This window comes from Abramis brama, assembly GCF_963993115.1.
Source record: "Abramis brama genome assembly, chromosome: 23".
Classification (NCBI taxonomy): domain Eukaryota; kingdom Metazoa; phylum Chordata; class Actinopteri; order Cypriniformes; family Leuciscidae; genus Abramis; species Abramis brama.
The window spans coordinates 19,386,677-19,402,182 of record NC_139985.1 but is presented as its reverse complement, the minus strand read 5'-3'; the positions used below and the strand labels follow the sequence as shown (position 1 = coordinate 19,402,182).

The 15,506-nt window shown below is 37.2% G+C and overlaps 1 protein-coding gene across 1 annotated transcript in view; it reads right to left on the bottom strand.

Moving 5' to 3' along the window:
- wdr18 (WD repeat domain 18) overlaps positions 1 to 15,506 on the bottom strand; it is a 125,343-nt gene that overhangs the window by 11,809 nt on the left and 98,028 nt on the right. Inside the window, exon 8 of the mRNA XM_084100759.1 lies at positions 121 to 287. Coding sequence (XP_083956885.1) covers positions 121 to 287 — 167 coding nt within the window. The remainder of the gene's footprint in view (positions 1 to 120; positions 288 to 15,506) is intronic.

Sequence of the window (15,506 nt, the reverse complement as noted above, 5' to 3'; positions counted from 1 at the left end):
TGAATCCAAATTGATAAGTAAATGTAATAACATTGATCTAAATGAGCAATTCTGGCATCTCATAAATAGTCTTAGTGGACCTAATCTTATTTTTTGATTACATATATCCCCAGATGTTACCTGTGTGTTGGCTCCCAGTCTCAGACACATGCCTCCGGTGCCCGTCCCGTCACCCTGCTCGGACGGGTTCAGGTGGCGACTGAACCGTGGCAGTGGGACGGCTGGACGACTGTCAGAAAGGAACATGTTGGCAGGTGCTGGTATGATAGCAGCATTGGTCACAGGACCTGTTGATGAGACGAGGTGGAAAAAATATCAGTTCTCTCTGAAAACTGTAGCAGTTTAGTAAAGGTTTGTGAATACTGAAATTCTCAAATAAAAATTATCCATTTTAACACCAAGCATTTTCTCAGTCAGCCCTGAAAACAATGAAATATGCGAAAACATAAAGTTGTGAAAGAGCTAAACAAATATCTCTGCATCTCTTACATGTGTTCACACAATCAAAGGTTGTAAAAGAAGGTAAATTCATTCTTTTTTTATGACAAAATAAAATATATACAAACTTCTAAAGTAATATATTTTTTTTAATATTGCATATATATTACAATAACGTTATCACTTCTATTTTTCTATTCCAAAAAAATGCTGTTTTTGCTGTGAACTGCTATTTATGATCTTATATTAAAAAAAAGTAATCTTGATAAATCACACCCTTTTGTGCGATTAATCGCACACTTAGATTAAGCATAGACCGTTTTTTCTTGTTCAAGTTCATTTTGTCATCATTAAAACTTCAGAATTCAGTGTAGTATAGTATGTGTACAATGCAACATAAAAGAGCGTATTTACATTTTAAACAAGTCAAGTGACAGAACAAGTCAAGAACTCCTGTACGTCACCGCAATCGTCTTTACCTTGATTGCAATCCTCATCCATCAAAACTTTACTAGCGAGACGCTGGTTTGCTTTATCCAGCCGAGAAACGTAGTTTGCGTATCATCTGCCCATAGGGATGTGGAGGGATGTCTGACAGGGTTTAAATAGAAATTTCCGCCTACCAGTTTTAGAACTTCGATATATATGTGTGTGGTTTTTGGGCGACAAGTCAACTATCCATAAAATCTAAATACAGAAAATCTCAAAGTTATGAATGTCATGATTTTTTTTCCACATCAGTTCTCCCCCCTACATGGATTGGAAACTGAGGAGATAAAACCGGCAGATAATCTTTTACAACTCCAGCACTCTGAAACACTACAGAGCTCTTTACCTCCCGCTTACAATGTCGGACATTTTTATTTGCCCATTACTGTCAGTGTAGAACAAACTAGCACCAAATCACTGAAACCATCTGTCTGTCTGAAACCTCTTTCATACTGAACAAGACACAGTGGCAGGAGAACGTTTGTTTTTGTTTTTATCGAGCTGACGCGGTGTCTACACACTCTCAGGAGTGAAACAATGTTCCTGTGGTTCACCTGAGATTAATTAACAACAACCAGGTCCAACTGAGCTTCTGGCATCTGCTGTCAACTGTCCTCCTTACAAGAGCTCAACACAAATCATCTGCACCAGTGAGAACTGTGGCAGACTCAACGGAACTACATCAGCTTGGGTAATAAACATCCCTCAAAAGCAGACTGAAGGATTCAAACCAAAGCTAGTGTAAACCAGATGATCATGTTCTCCAGCATGATTTGAGAATGATCTAAATGCTTCAATAGAAGCAAAAACATCTGACCCTCTGTACAAATGAATTAATATCACCAGTGTCACATATTAACTCGTTTGATTAGTAAATAAAAATAAAATATTTAAATATAATTAAACAAAAATGATACGCTACAGTTCAAAAGTTGTTAAAATACAATGGAAATAAATCAATTTATTCAGCAAGCACACATTAAAATAAAAAAATGTCAACTATATATATTGCTGTATAATATGTAATACTATATAATAAATTATACATATCCAAACAAACTGGGGTCTTCTTTGTTTTCGAAAGAAGTCTCTTATGTTAACCAATGATGCATTTATTTGATCTAAAATACAGTTAAAACATGAATATTGGTATAGCCTACATCTTCCTGAAAAACCTAAAGCACTATTTATTATATCACCCACCTATAATCGTGTTAAATAATCATGACTTCAAAATTGAGCTATAGTTTTATATTTTATGTATATAAAATATAAAACTATTTTTTCATTATAAATTATATTATTAACATTCATTTTTGAGTAAAAGGTTGAACTGAAAAATGAAATATAAATATGAAAAATCCAAAATAGAAGCAAAAATAGACACATTAGAATCATTTTAGAGCCAAATCCAAAAAATTACTTCCAGAACTCGCAGGTCTACATTAGATTGTGAATCCCAGATTTACAATATGGCCTTTTGGAGCCAATTTAAGGAAAATAAGATGTATACAAAACATGCTTTATTTAAATGCCTGCATTAAAGTCGGCAACACATTTTGGACCAATATATCAGTCTAAAATTATTAAGAATCAAAAAACGGAATCATGCCACCATAAGATCAGACATGCACCATCAAGAGCTCAGATTTCCATAAAAGCCCAGAAAATACCAGTGATTTTCCATCAAAAACAGATGAAACCCCAGCAAACATAATTAAGGTAAGTATCCACACTTCAAAGACGCTGTGGAGTAACTGTTTTCAACAGCACAATTTTGTCCTGTCAGCCTGATATTCTCTAAAGATTAATCATTGAATAATTTCACAGAAAGACACAGAGTGAGAAGATCTATCACACAGAACTGTCTGTTGGCAGATTAGATTAGACTCATAAACTGTGTTGGCGTTTTATAGAAAAATTAAAAAATGAGCTCCATCACTCACTCGTTCTGAGATATTCCAGACGCTGATGACATCAAAAGTTAAAACTGGCCACACGGGAAGCATCTCGCCAGACTGGAATTGTTTGTTAAGGGGTTTTCATTTCCCCTGGCAAAAGTTGCAAGACATCATTAGATTAAAATAAAATAATAAAATATGATAATAATTAAAGAAATAAAATGCATGAGTGTGTGCCCATGTGGTCTAATTAAAAGCAGGGTTCTGCTGTAAGCATAAAAACAAAAGCGATATGGAGATCAACTTCAGGCTGCCTTCATTTTTGTTTTGAAGCCATTCAAAAAAGTCACTTGTCCCCTCTATTTTCTCTCAAGCCTTTCGATTTAGAATTGTTGATTTATTGAGGACAGTCAAATTAACACAAAGGCACTTTCACAATCTGAGCTTCCAAAGCTCCCTGTGCTTTCCGCAAAAGACGGTGATAAATAGGCTTTTTGCAAAGCAGTGGCTCAGTGAACTGTGTGTACATTAATCCCTGTTTCTGAACGATGCCAAGACAATTATGATAAAACAGGTAAGCAGTGATGCAGCGGCAGACTCCCGCAGGACGCGCTGGTCTCTCGGCAGTGCGGATTTGGCGGGAGAAACAAGCCGCTTCTCTTCAAATACAATTAAATTATATGGGTCTTTTCATCAATTCAACCTGGACCAGAGAGGATGCAGAGCTCACGTTTTACATAAGCCCTCTTTTCAGGCCTACAATACCAACATCTTGCTTGTGTAACTAATGTTTCCAGTAACTAGGCCCAGATGAAATCTGCACTTTTTTGGGATATTACGTGGAATGGATTGACCTAAGTTATAATGTGTTAAACAGAGTGCATGCTACACTGAAATTGTTACGCTGACATAGGGCTGCTCAATTATGTCAAAAATCATAATCACGATTATTTAGCTCAATATTGAACTCATGATTATTTAACACGATTATAGGTGGGTGATATAATAAATAGTGCTTTAGGTTTTTCAGGAAGATGTAGGCTATAACAATGGTATTCAGATAAGTAATAGGCCTAGCGTTCTGCGCCATCTCGAGTTGCACAGGAGGCCGCCTAGGGAACAGCGTCTTTTAATAACACTGTTTAATATTAAGCATGTCTGCAGTTTAGCAACAGTAGACTGCATTTTACATCACTCACTTATTCGGCAGATTTAGATTTTAAGTTTGGCTTAGGGAGGAACGAAAGTGCACCGCTGTGAAAGAAAGGAAAGTGCGCTGGACAGAATGCAGCAGCGGCACAATAATCATTTTACCTCGATTATGTTGTTTTCATAATCGTGTGTGTGTGTGTGTGTGTGTGTGTGTACACACATATATATACATACATACATACATACATATATATACACATATACAGTGAGGAAAATAAGTATTTGAACACCCTGCTATTTTGCAAGTTCTCCCACTTAGAAATCATGGAGGGGTCTGAAATTGTCATCGTAGGTGCATGTCCACTGTGAGAGACATAATCTAAAAAAAAAAAATCCAGAAATCACAATGTATGATTTTTTAACCATTTATTTGTATGACACAGCTGCAAATAAGTATTTGAACACCTGAGAAAATCAATGTTAATATTTGGTACAGTAGCCTTTGTTTGCAATTACAGAGGTCAAACGTTTCCTGTAGTTTTTCACCAGGTTTGCACACACTGCAGGAGGGATTTTGGCCCACTCCTCCACACAGATCTTCTCTAGATCAGTCAGGTTTCTGGGCTGTCGCTGAGAAACACGGAGTTTGAGCTCCCTCCAAAGATTCTCTATTGGGTTTAGGTCTGGAGACTGGCTAGGCCACGCCAGAACCTTGATATGCTTCTTACAGAGCCACTCCTTGGTTATCCTGGCTGTGTGCTTCGGGTCATTGTCATGTTGGAAGACCCAGCCTCGACCCATCTTCAATGCTCTAACTGAGGGGAAGGAGGTTGTTCCCCAAAATCTCGCAATACATGGCCCCGGTCATCCTCTCCTTAATACAGTGCAGTCGCCCTGTCCCATGTGCAGAAAAACACCCCCAAAGCATGATGCTACCACCCCCATGCTTCACAGTAGGGATGGTGTTCTTGGGATGGTACTCATCATTCTTCTTCCTCCAAACACGTTTAGTGGAATTATGACCAAAAAGTTCTATTTTGGTCTCATCTGACCACATGACTTTCTCCCATGACTCCTCTGGATCATCCAAATGGTCATTGGCAAACTTAAGACGGGCCTTGACATGTGCTGGTTTAAGCAGGGGAACCTTCCGTGCCATGCATGATTTCAAACCATGACGTCTTAGTGTATTACCAACAGTAACCTTGGAAACGGTGGTCCCAGCTCTTTTCAGGTCATTGACCAGCTCCTCCCGTGTAGTTCTGGGCTGATTTCTCACCTTTCTTAGGATCATTGAGACCCCACGAGGTGAGATCTTGCATGGAGCCCCAGTCCGAGGGAGATTGACAGTCATGTTTAGCTTCTTCCATTTTCTAATGATTGCTCCAACAGTGGACCTTTTTTCACCAAGCTGCTTGGCAATTTCCCCGTAGCCCTTTCCAGCCTTGTGGAGGTGTACAATTTTGTCTCTAGTGTCTTTGGACAGCTCTTTGGTCTTGGCCATGTTAGTAGTTGGATTCTTACTGATTGTATGGGATGGACAGGTGTCTTTATGCAGCTAACGACCTCAAACAGGTGCATCTAATTTAGGATAATAAATGGAGTGGAGGTGGACATTTTAAAGGCAGACTAACAGGTCTTTGAGGGTCAGAATTCTAGCTGATAGACAGGTGTTCAAATACTTATTTGCAGCTGTATCATACAAATAAATAGTTAAAAAATCATACATTGTGATTTCTGGATTTTTTTTTTTAGATTATGTCTCTCACAGTGGACATGCACCTACGATGACAATTTCAGACCCCTCCATGATTTCTAAGTGGGAGAACTTGCAAAATAGCAGGGTGTTCAAATACTTATTTTCCTCACTGTATATATACACACACGCACACGCACACACATATACACACAGACACACAAATGTATTATTAAAAAAATATTTCAGTATAGCATACATATATAATCATGTATAATTTTGAGAGAGTGTGTATAGATTTATCTATTTATAACCTAGATATAGATATTTTGTCACTACAGATTATATTATCTAATAAGAACTAGACACAAATTATATGATTACTATGAATAATGGAATTCAAACTGGATGAAAATCTGTGGGTGCAAATTCCATGTCAGTCTGCTAGCAAGTACATAACAAATGAATGCAATGAATTTTACTAGTTGATAGAAATTCCAAAGAAGATGCACATAATATGCTGTGAGTTTGATGTAATGATAGCAGTCATCTCAAATTTAATGATGACAAACATTTTATATCAAGTAAATCCCCTTTGAAAGACCCCTGCGAAAAAGTTTGGCGTATTTTGAACGTACTGGAATACAGTGAAGCTCCATGATTGTTTGGTTTTTCAGACTAGCAGAAACACACAAGAATATTTTGTTCAGATGGGATTTGGGAAATGATTGATTCCCTTCAAATTTTAATTATTCATTTGTTCGAGACTTTGATTTATATTTAGTTCGCTTCCCGGTTTGCATCTCTTGTGTGGTTGAGTAATCAGAAGGGGAAAATGTGATGACCTCCAAAAAGCTTTTCTGTACAAAAAATAAAATAAAAAATGCAAAAACCAAGGTAAAAATAAAATGTACTTATTACAAAAAATAAAAGCAAACACGGGTTTAATCGCACACACAATGAACGAAAGATTACAGTATGTATGTGTTTGGCACATTAGTGCACTGAACAGGAGTACAATCAAATGTGTGTGAGAGAGAAAGTCATGATCTAAAGATTAAATGAACGATTTTCAACTAGAGATTTTGCTGGCAGGTTCAATTAACATTGGATTAATATTTATAAAAAAAACAATACTAGAGATGAAAAAGATTGTTTGGCGCATCCAACATCGTGTCATGCTGAATTAGGTTTAATATCACTCTTCTGGATCAAGGCTTAAAGATAACATACATGAAGAAGACCTTTTTTAACCAAGCACAGGGTGAGCCTGGCTGATGCATTATTTTGTGGTAGAGTATGCGGGAGGCATAACATGAATGTTAATGAAGGTTTTAAGACCTGTAGTAAAATTAAGGATGCCTGCGGGTGGATTCACAGCACTCAACACATGGAAACGGTGAGGGAACTCCTCACATCATACTTTGGCACAATTCCAGTTTGCTTGCTTTTTTTAAAAATCAGAATCATTTTATTTGACCACCGCATATACAGTGCGTGGCTGCGTGCATAATTATTAAGCAAGTCGATATTCTGATTATATATTTTTTTTTTTCCCCAAGCACATTTTACCAATCCCAAACCACATCAAGAGAGAGACATCAAAGCAGTCAGAGCTAAACTGTACTGAGGGTGAGTAAATTTGGACAAAATTTACTCACCCTCATGTTGTGCCAAACCTATGGGCCTGTTTACACCTGGTCAGTTCATGCCTTTTTACTGATCGGATTGATATCCGATTTGTTAAATCTGTTTATTTACACCTGGCCACACAAATGTGTCTCCGCAAAACGAATATAATTTTCAATTCCCGCGCTACAAGCAAATTCATGTCAACCAAATATTATATATTTAGACTGCAATAGGAAAGAGAGCAGCATCAGCACTGGTAATGAAGATGATTGTGTGTAAAGTTTAGTATGCAGTGCTGAAATGTTTAATTTGCGGCAGTTTGATGCTTGATGAAGAGGTACTCAGCTACTCTTCTGCGGAGGGCCATATCTGTGGCATTGCATCTTGCAGTCAAGCTGTCATATATGGCTACCAGGAGCCGGTACACTGTAACACGCTCTGACACATTTATTTTTAAACTATTTCGGGAGGAGTAAAATTTACATATGTGGCTTCAACAACCAAAAGTGCTTTGAAGTGGTTTGAGTGATTGGATTTAAATCCGTCTTGAAAGCACTTGGGAGGGTATTTACACCTGGTCTTTTCAGGAACATCTATCCAATCACAGAAAACGCATGAAGTGTCCAGGTTTAAATAGACCCTATATGGCTTTGCGGCACATAACACATTTTTGAAGAATGTAGAGTATCAGTCGCACTTCTCCAAACAATAAACCCGGAGTTTAAGTTTTAGAAAAGATCTAGGTTTATTGAAATTTTAGTATTTATTTCTATTTTATTTTTTAATTTGAATTTTCAGTTTTGTTTAATTTGTATTAGATTTTTAACGTTATTGTTAGTTTTTTAAGAGTGTTCTAGATTATGTTTATTTACTTTTTATTTTAGTTTTAGTTCTATTTATTAACTATTTTAGAGAATTTATTTATTTAACTGAAATTTAAAAATGTAAAAATGGTTAGTGCTATCTAGTGGCTTTTTTAACTTTTACAAATGTAACATTTACCCAAAACTAAAATTAAAATGATTTGTTAACAAAAATGTTTTCATTCAATATTATGTTAATGATAATAACGCAAAAACACTACATAAAATTATCTTACTAGATTAAGATATTTGTAATAATTTTTCAACACAACAAACCACTCAAACTCACTGATTGATCCAATTAATCCCTCAATAGAGAAAAAGATTATCAGTGAATATGGTATAAATATATGACTCTAGTATAATGGTATAAATAATATGGTATAATATAATATGATAAATTTATGGTATGAAAGTCATATGGTATAAATATAGGACTGTTATTTGATTTATACCATATTAACTGATAATCTTGTTCTCTATTAACTGGATCAATCAGTGAGTTGAGTGTTTTGTGGACGAATCGTTCAGAATTTTCAGCTTTACTTTAAAACAATGAGGCGGCAGCATAATGAGCAGCATCGCAGCAGGGGTCTGAACACGTCAATTACCTCAGACCCATTTATGAAGCATTTCATGAATTATACACACCACTGAAACCATGATGGCAACGTCTGTTGATGGCCTTGTAATAATGCATTGCATTACGTTACTAGCCATTCAGCTGTGCAGTCTGCACAATCCCATTTGCTCGAATACAGCGTGAAATGCCTTTTAAGAAAAACACCTGGAAGCAGGTTGGCTGAACAAAATGTGGCATGGCTACTTTGCAAGTAATGCCATAAATGTCTGTCTTGGGGAAAGTACCAGACTGGAAGTGACATTTCAAAGATTCTTCAAAAGGTTGCTACTCAGCAAAATGAGAGAGAAATATATCACTACTATAAAAGCATGAACGCTTTTATTTTATTTTAAACCCCATCAGAAGGCGACCAGTGAAAAGCATGCAACCTCCACAAAACTGCTTATGGACGCTTGATCTGAAGAATCAAGATAAATGTGCCAATTTCTGTTTTTTGTTTTGTTTTTTTTGACAAGGGAGTTGAATAATGCATCCAAATCAGGATGTTTTTGTTTGTGTGCGCGGTAGAAATAGAAAAGAGAGGGATAAGAGACAGCGGAAATGAAAAATAAGCACATATATGCACATCTATCTAATATGCTTCGATCAGTCTGGCACAAAGGTTGTTTTTGTTATGCTAATAAATGCAATCCGCTAAGACAAAAAAAGTATTTGCAGAACAAATAGCTAATGAATAATCATGAACTTTCAAGAAAGTAGCTCTGTTCCAAATAAGAATAAATGCACACTTACCACAAATTTAATCAATTTTGAAATATTTTAAAACATATTTTTTACAGATAAATGTCTATATTGAATGAATTAACATTTATAACATTTATCTCACTTTATTTGGGATTTGTTTTACTTTGTCTAAGTGCATTCTGGGATTTCCTTCCCTGTAAAGAATCCATGGTGCTTTAGAATTCTTAGACAAAAATAGATAAAAGAGAAAAAATCCAAGATGGTGGACAAGATGACAAATACATATTTGGGAGGTCCAATCACCTCTGATACTAGGAGAAAAGGCCAATGTAAATTGGCAAGTGGAATTGGCATAATTGGCATATGCCACTCCCCAGAACACACAGGTATAAAAGGAGCTGGCATGCATTCACTGAGAAACCACATGACTAAATCAACCAATGACAACATGACACATCCACAAGGGGAGCACATGGCAAGAACACATGAGGGAAAAGGGAATCACATGACAGGAACCATGACCAGAGGCAAATTACAAAATAAAAGACATGGATGACTGAAACTTTATGAAAATTAAACAAAACCCAAAACCATGTTAGAGATTGCTGGTGTTACGGCGCAGAACAGTGGTCTCTCTCCAAGCCTCACATGGATAAGTGCAAAGAGAGCTTCCCCAGGCCATTTCAGCGATCTGAAAGAGCAAGACGGAGAGCGTCTTTTAAAAGATGCTTTTCCGTCTGTGTGTTTCTGGGTGTGGTTTGATATTTCTCGTCCTCGGCCATGATCTTTGTGTTTGGGTCGCGTTTGTGGGTGGTCCATGTCCTCACTGCGAGAACGTGACCATGGGAATGCTGCAATCGTGACTGTCATTTCTAGTAAAAGGAGTTACCGCATCTGCTCCTCATTCCAGTCCTTCTGCAATGCACAAGGCTGTGGCGGCTAGCTCTCAGGGCGATCTGAGGGCAACAATGGGAACTTTTCCGCCGGGTAAATCCCCACAGACCTCCCATTTCTAATCTTGCATGCCCAGTGGAGTTCCCGGATGAGTACAACATTGCAGTCGAAGTCGCAAAGTCTGCCCATGCCAAGTTAAGGGTAGTGGCCATTCACATTCTCAACTAGCTGATCTCTCTAGCTCACTCTCAAGATTTGTTGTGTATACACAGGGACCTGGTGCTCAGACAAGCTCTACCCAATGCAGAGCATCTCTTTTCTTGGAATAGAGTTGGATTCAGTCGCTATGACAGCGTGTCTACCTGAAGACATTCAGGGAAAAAACAACGGTTCCACTGAAAAAAATTCAGAGGATTTTGAGCATAACCTCTGCTGCAGTTATGTTGCTCAAGTTGATGAATATGAGACATGGCACACATCGCGTGGCCATCAAGCCAAATTTGTCATGGCTTATTCAGCACTTGGACAGACCTTGCATTTCTACGGGCAGGGGTTCCCCTAGAACAAGTGCCCATGCATGTTGTTGTCAAAACAGACGTGTCCAAGACTGGCTGTGCAACCGCGTGCAACGGTCAAACAGCATCGGGACTTTGGACAGGACCTTGACTGTAGTGGGACATCAACTGCCTTGAGTTTCTGGCAATATTGCTGGTCCTGCAGAGGTTTCGACCATTGATACAGGGCAAGCACGCTTTGGTCCGGACGGACAACACAGTGGCAATAGCGTTTATAAGCCGCCAAGGTGGTTTACGCTTACGACACGTCCCAAATCGCCCGCCATCTCCTCTGGAGTCAGCAGTGACACTGCGGGCCACTCAAATTCTAGGTTAACTCAATCGTGCAGCAGATGCACACTTTAAAGCAAACTCAAAGAAAGGTCTCTGAACCACATTTGTGCAATCACAGGAAAAGTCAATCTGGTAAATTTGCGGCAATTTACGGTAAATAAACAAAAATGTTATATGTTCATAGTAGTTAATGCACCATGAACTAACAATGAAGAATACTTCTACAGCATTTATTAATCTTAGTTAATTTTAACATTTGAAGAGTTTGGTTCCAAAACGCGATAAATACATTTTGATTAATTTGAGTAAAAATGTGTTTTCTTTACCAAGAAAGTGGCCAGATGAAAACCACTAGGCTATTTTCTGTTTCAAACTTTCAAAAAGTATCTTTGGGTTATAATAACATAAAAAATTCAAATCCAGATTTTGATTTTCCAAGATTTATTATAAAAAAACGGAAAAAAAAATTCCCCAAAATGCAATAGATCCATTGAATCAATATAAAAGTTATTTGTCATATTGAAACTACAGTATTGTGAAAATACACAACAAAGTAAGTTGATCCACATATGACAGCCTCTGAACTTGATCAATACTAATCTTATACAGGCACCGGACTAAAAATACATACATTCAATCCGCAATCGCTCCCAAAATGAATTTGGGTAGTGACGGGTCATCATGTTAATGCTATAAATTAATTACAACAATAAATTAAAATTGCATCATGAACAACATCACATTAGACCACAGAAATTCCAAAATTACATTTCCTTTACATTCAACTTTGAAAAGTGCATTCATCTTTGCCATGTTACATTCATTTAATTGACTACTGCTATACGCTGTATTAAGAAAAACATTAATGGCATTAATAAAAACACGTGCTTTGTCATATTAAGAACACTGTAAAGAAGAAAGATTCACATATTATAGTATCAATTTTATATCACTTGTAGGCCTAAAAGATTTTTTTAAAGATTTTATTCAACCCATAGCCCTGTTGAGCAAGGTCACCACTAGCTTTTGATAGGTAAAGGAATAGCTATCAATAGCTCACAGTGACCTTGCTCAACAGGGCTATGGGTTGAATAATGCCAGAGCTATGTTTAAATTTTTAAACAATTGATAAAATTATATTATTTTTTAACACACTGAATTGGTTGTCTTGTGCATACTATAAATCCATTGCATTATTATTATATCTAGTGTAAAACTGTGCAAAATAGAACTGTAAAGAAGTTTGAAAACTGATTTGCACATGACCGCCCTATTCTTCTGCATATCGCTGTGGTCAACCTTGGGACGTCGCTGCTGAAGTTTTTTGACGGCAATCAGCTGTAAAATGGCTTGGTCCTGCTCGGTTTTCGTTGACTGTGAGTAAAACAATTGAAAGTTTTTCAAAAGATCCCCTGGGGTCAATGTTTCAGCGTGACAGAAGTTTGATGCTGTCGTGTGAGAACAAGCAACAGCCGGCATTTTTCCTCCTCCCGAGTGCCTCATCTTCTTAATCTCCTCATGTCAATGATTAGATTTCAATGGCTTACGTTTCTTCCCCACCGCAGAAACCACCACAGGTTCATCAATGCCAACAAAAAAACATTTTTTTGTTTGTTTGTTGATCACAAAGTACAAAGTAGATAAGGAAAACTAGGATGCCGGGTGTATTCAAAGCACCACCGCTACTGTTTACAATGCGTGGAATGGTGCGCTGTGATTGGTTGAGCGGATGTTTCGTATTCTGCAGAGAAGGGAGACTGGCATTTGTCGCGGTTTGGAAAGAAAGGGAGAAAACATGACAGAATAACATGGCGGATATCGCATTTTACGTCAAATAAAAAATTTACTTTTCATTACCGACCAGATACAATACTGATTTTTGCGGGAACAAATTTTTTTTAACTAAACTAGTTAACTAAAGTTTATCGCGTTTTGGAACCAAACTCTTAATTTACTAATACTACATTTAAAATCAAAACTTTGTGTTAACATTAGTTAATGCACTATGAACTAACATAAACAATGAATTCAATAAGATTTTTATCAAACATTAACAAAGAATAATACATGCTGTAAAACATATAATGCTCATTATTTCACGTTTTAAAATGCATTAACTAATGTCAACAAATTACCTTACTACAAAGTGTTACCATAAAATCTAACTTAAAAAATGTTTTAATGTTTTATGTTGTGTGTTTACAATGCATAAGTATCATGTTATCAGCATGCTAACGCTAAACTTCACCTGAGCAGCATAATTCGTTCCAAATTCAAGTTCCATTGTTCACTTAATTTCTTTGTCAGTTAGAATGCTGAATTAAAAGGCAGCTCACTACGTTTTGGAGCAATAAACTCAATCTCGAATTAAACTTCACTGAGTCATGAAATGTAGTTTGTGTGCTGCGTACTTAGGCGCAAGTATTGTTCTTTGTTGTGGGCAATCAGGCCTGGATAATTATCTCCCACTCAATCATGGCAATTGATTCACGGGATACTGGCTCCACTCCTAGAATTTCACTAATGGTGCAGGCTACTCCGACACGCGGTCATAAATCCTGTGTGCAGGCTTCCCTGGTCACATAACGCAGGATTTGGGAGTGACAGGGAGAGGCGCAAGGAGGTGGGTAACATGCACGCTCTGCCAGCTCACTGCAGAGCCTCCTGGCATGATGACACCCTAGAGGGAATGAGGTGGAATGGATGTAAAATTTGTGCCTGTAATGCTGCAAAATGTCCAAAAGGTCTCCCTCCCAAAGGCTTTGAGCTTTTTCTGTACTCTAACTTTGGACTCAACCTGATTTTAATGGTACTTTTCAAACTGCATTTCTATTACTATAGCAGCCCCTTTCCAATGGAAAATTAGAAGTAGGGAAATAGCACCAAAGGAATAGCAAAAAGCGTCAATAAGGACTGCCTGATGGCCCGGGGCCAGTGTGAACGACACTCGGGAAAGGACAGTTGACGGAATTGTCACTTTCAATTCGTGCCAGTTTTTGCATGTGCTTTTAAGCATTGCCAATTTAAATATTCAAGCAAAAGACGACGTGAAAGAGAACTCAATTCGGTACTCAAGCACTGTGCGAAAACTCTTCTTTTCGCACACATCCGAAGCACTCACACAGAAAGCTGCCTCTCAGACAGCATGCAAATACTCTTCAAGCACTTGAACTGACAAATTCACAAAAAATTATTTCAAAATGCCCATCTTGGCGAGTATCCCAATAAACAAAAATAAAGTCAGTTATCAAGTAAACGTAAAGAATCAAGAAAGACAACTCATGTGTATCAGTATATTGGATCCGTGCATTCGCTGTTAAAAGGACAACAGCCAAATATTTCAGCTCACTTAAATTAAAAGCTGTTATTTTTTGAAGCCTAATAAATATTCATTTGTTATTTCATTGAAGTGTCGATGAAATGTTATTTCATTGAGACATCAGTATCTGTATTAGTATCAGTGATACTGGCCTTCATTCATAAAAATATGCCATTATAAGTCTTATTCATGTTTATTTTTATTGAATATTATGTGTTTATTTTTGTTGATATCTGTGCAATTTATGTGTATTTGCCTCTGCCATCCAGCACCCCCCATAAAAGTAACAAAGCACAAAGTTTATTGCGATTACTGGATGGGAGGCATGCTAATGGCAGGAATGTCAAGTGAAGTTTTGTTTCAACTGAAAACAGAAGAGACTAACAGATCTCAGTAAAAATAAGATAAAATAAATTATTTTCACTTTAAAAAACGATGATCAGGGCAGATTATATTCTGTCAATCAAAAGGGAGTAGGAAAAACGTGTCAGACTGCAACTCATACTGTGTGTGAAGAAAATATATCTTGTACTGAATGTAGGGCTGTCTAAGTTAACGTGACAAAGCATTAACAGTTAAAAAAAATAGTGACGTTAAAGCAACACTAAGGAACATTTTTTACCTTAAAATAATGTTTCCAAAATCATATCAGTGACTCATCAAGTCGTAACAGGGTGAAAGGCAATTCTGGATTCGCTTTGCAGCCCTATATCTGCTATAACCGCACTATGCAAGTTTGCCAAACCGGGTCGCGTTTCTGTAGTTCGAATGAGACATAGGAAAACTACAAATTTGACTTGCTTTACGTCAAGCGTTACAATAGTCATTATTTAGTTTTTCTTCATTTCTGATGTCACAATACATCATACTTTCATGAAATCATGCAACATACTCTACCTTGTCTGTGGACATCATTCATTCCAAAGCCGGTGCTAGATAAACAGCGA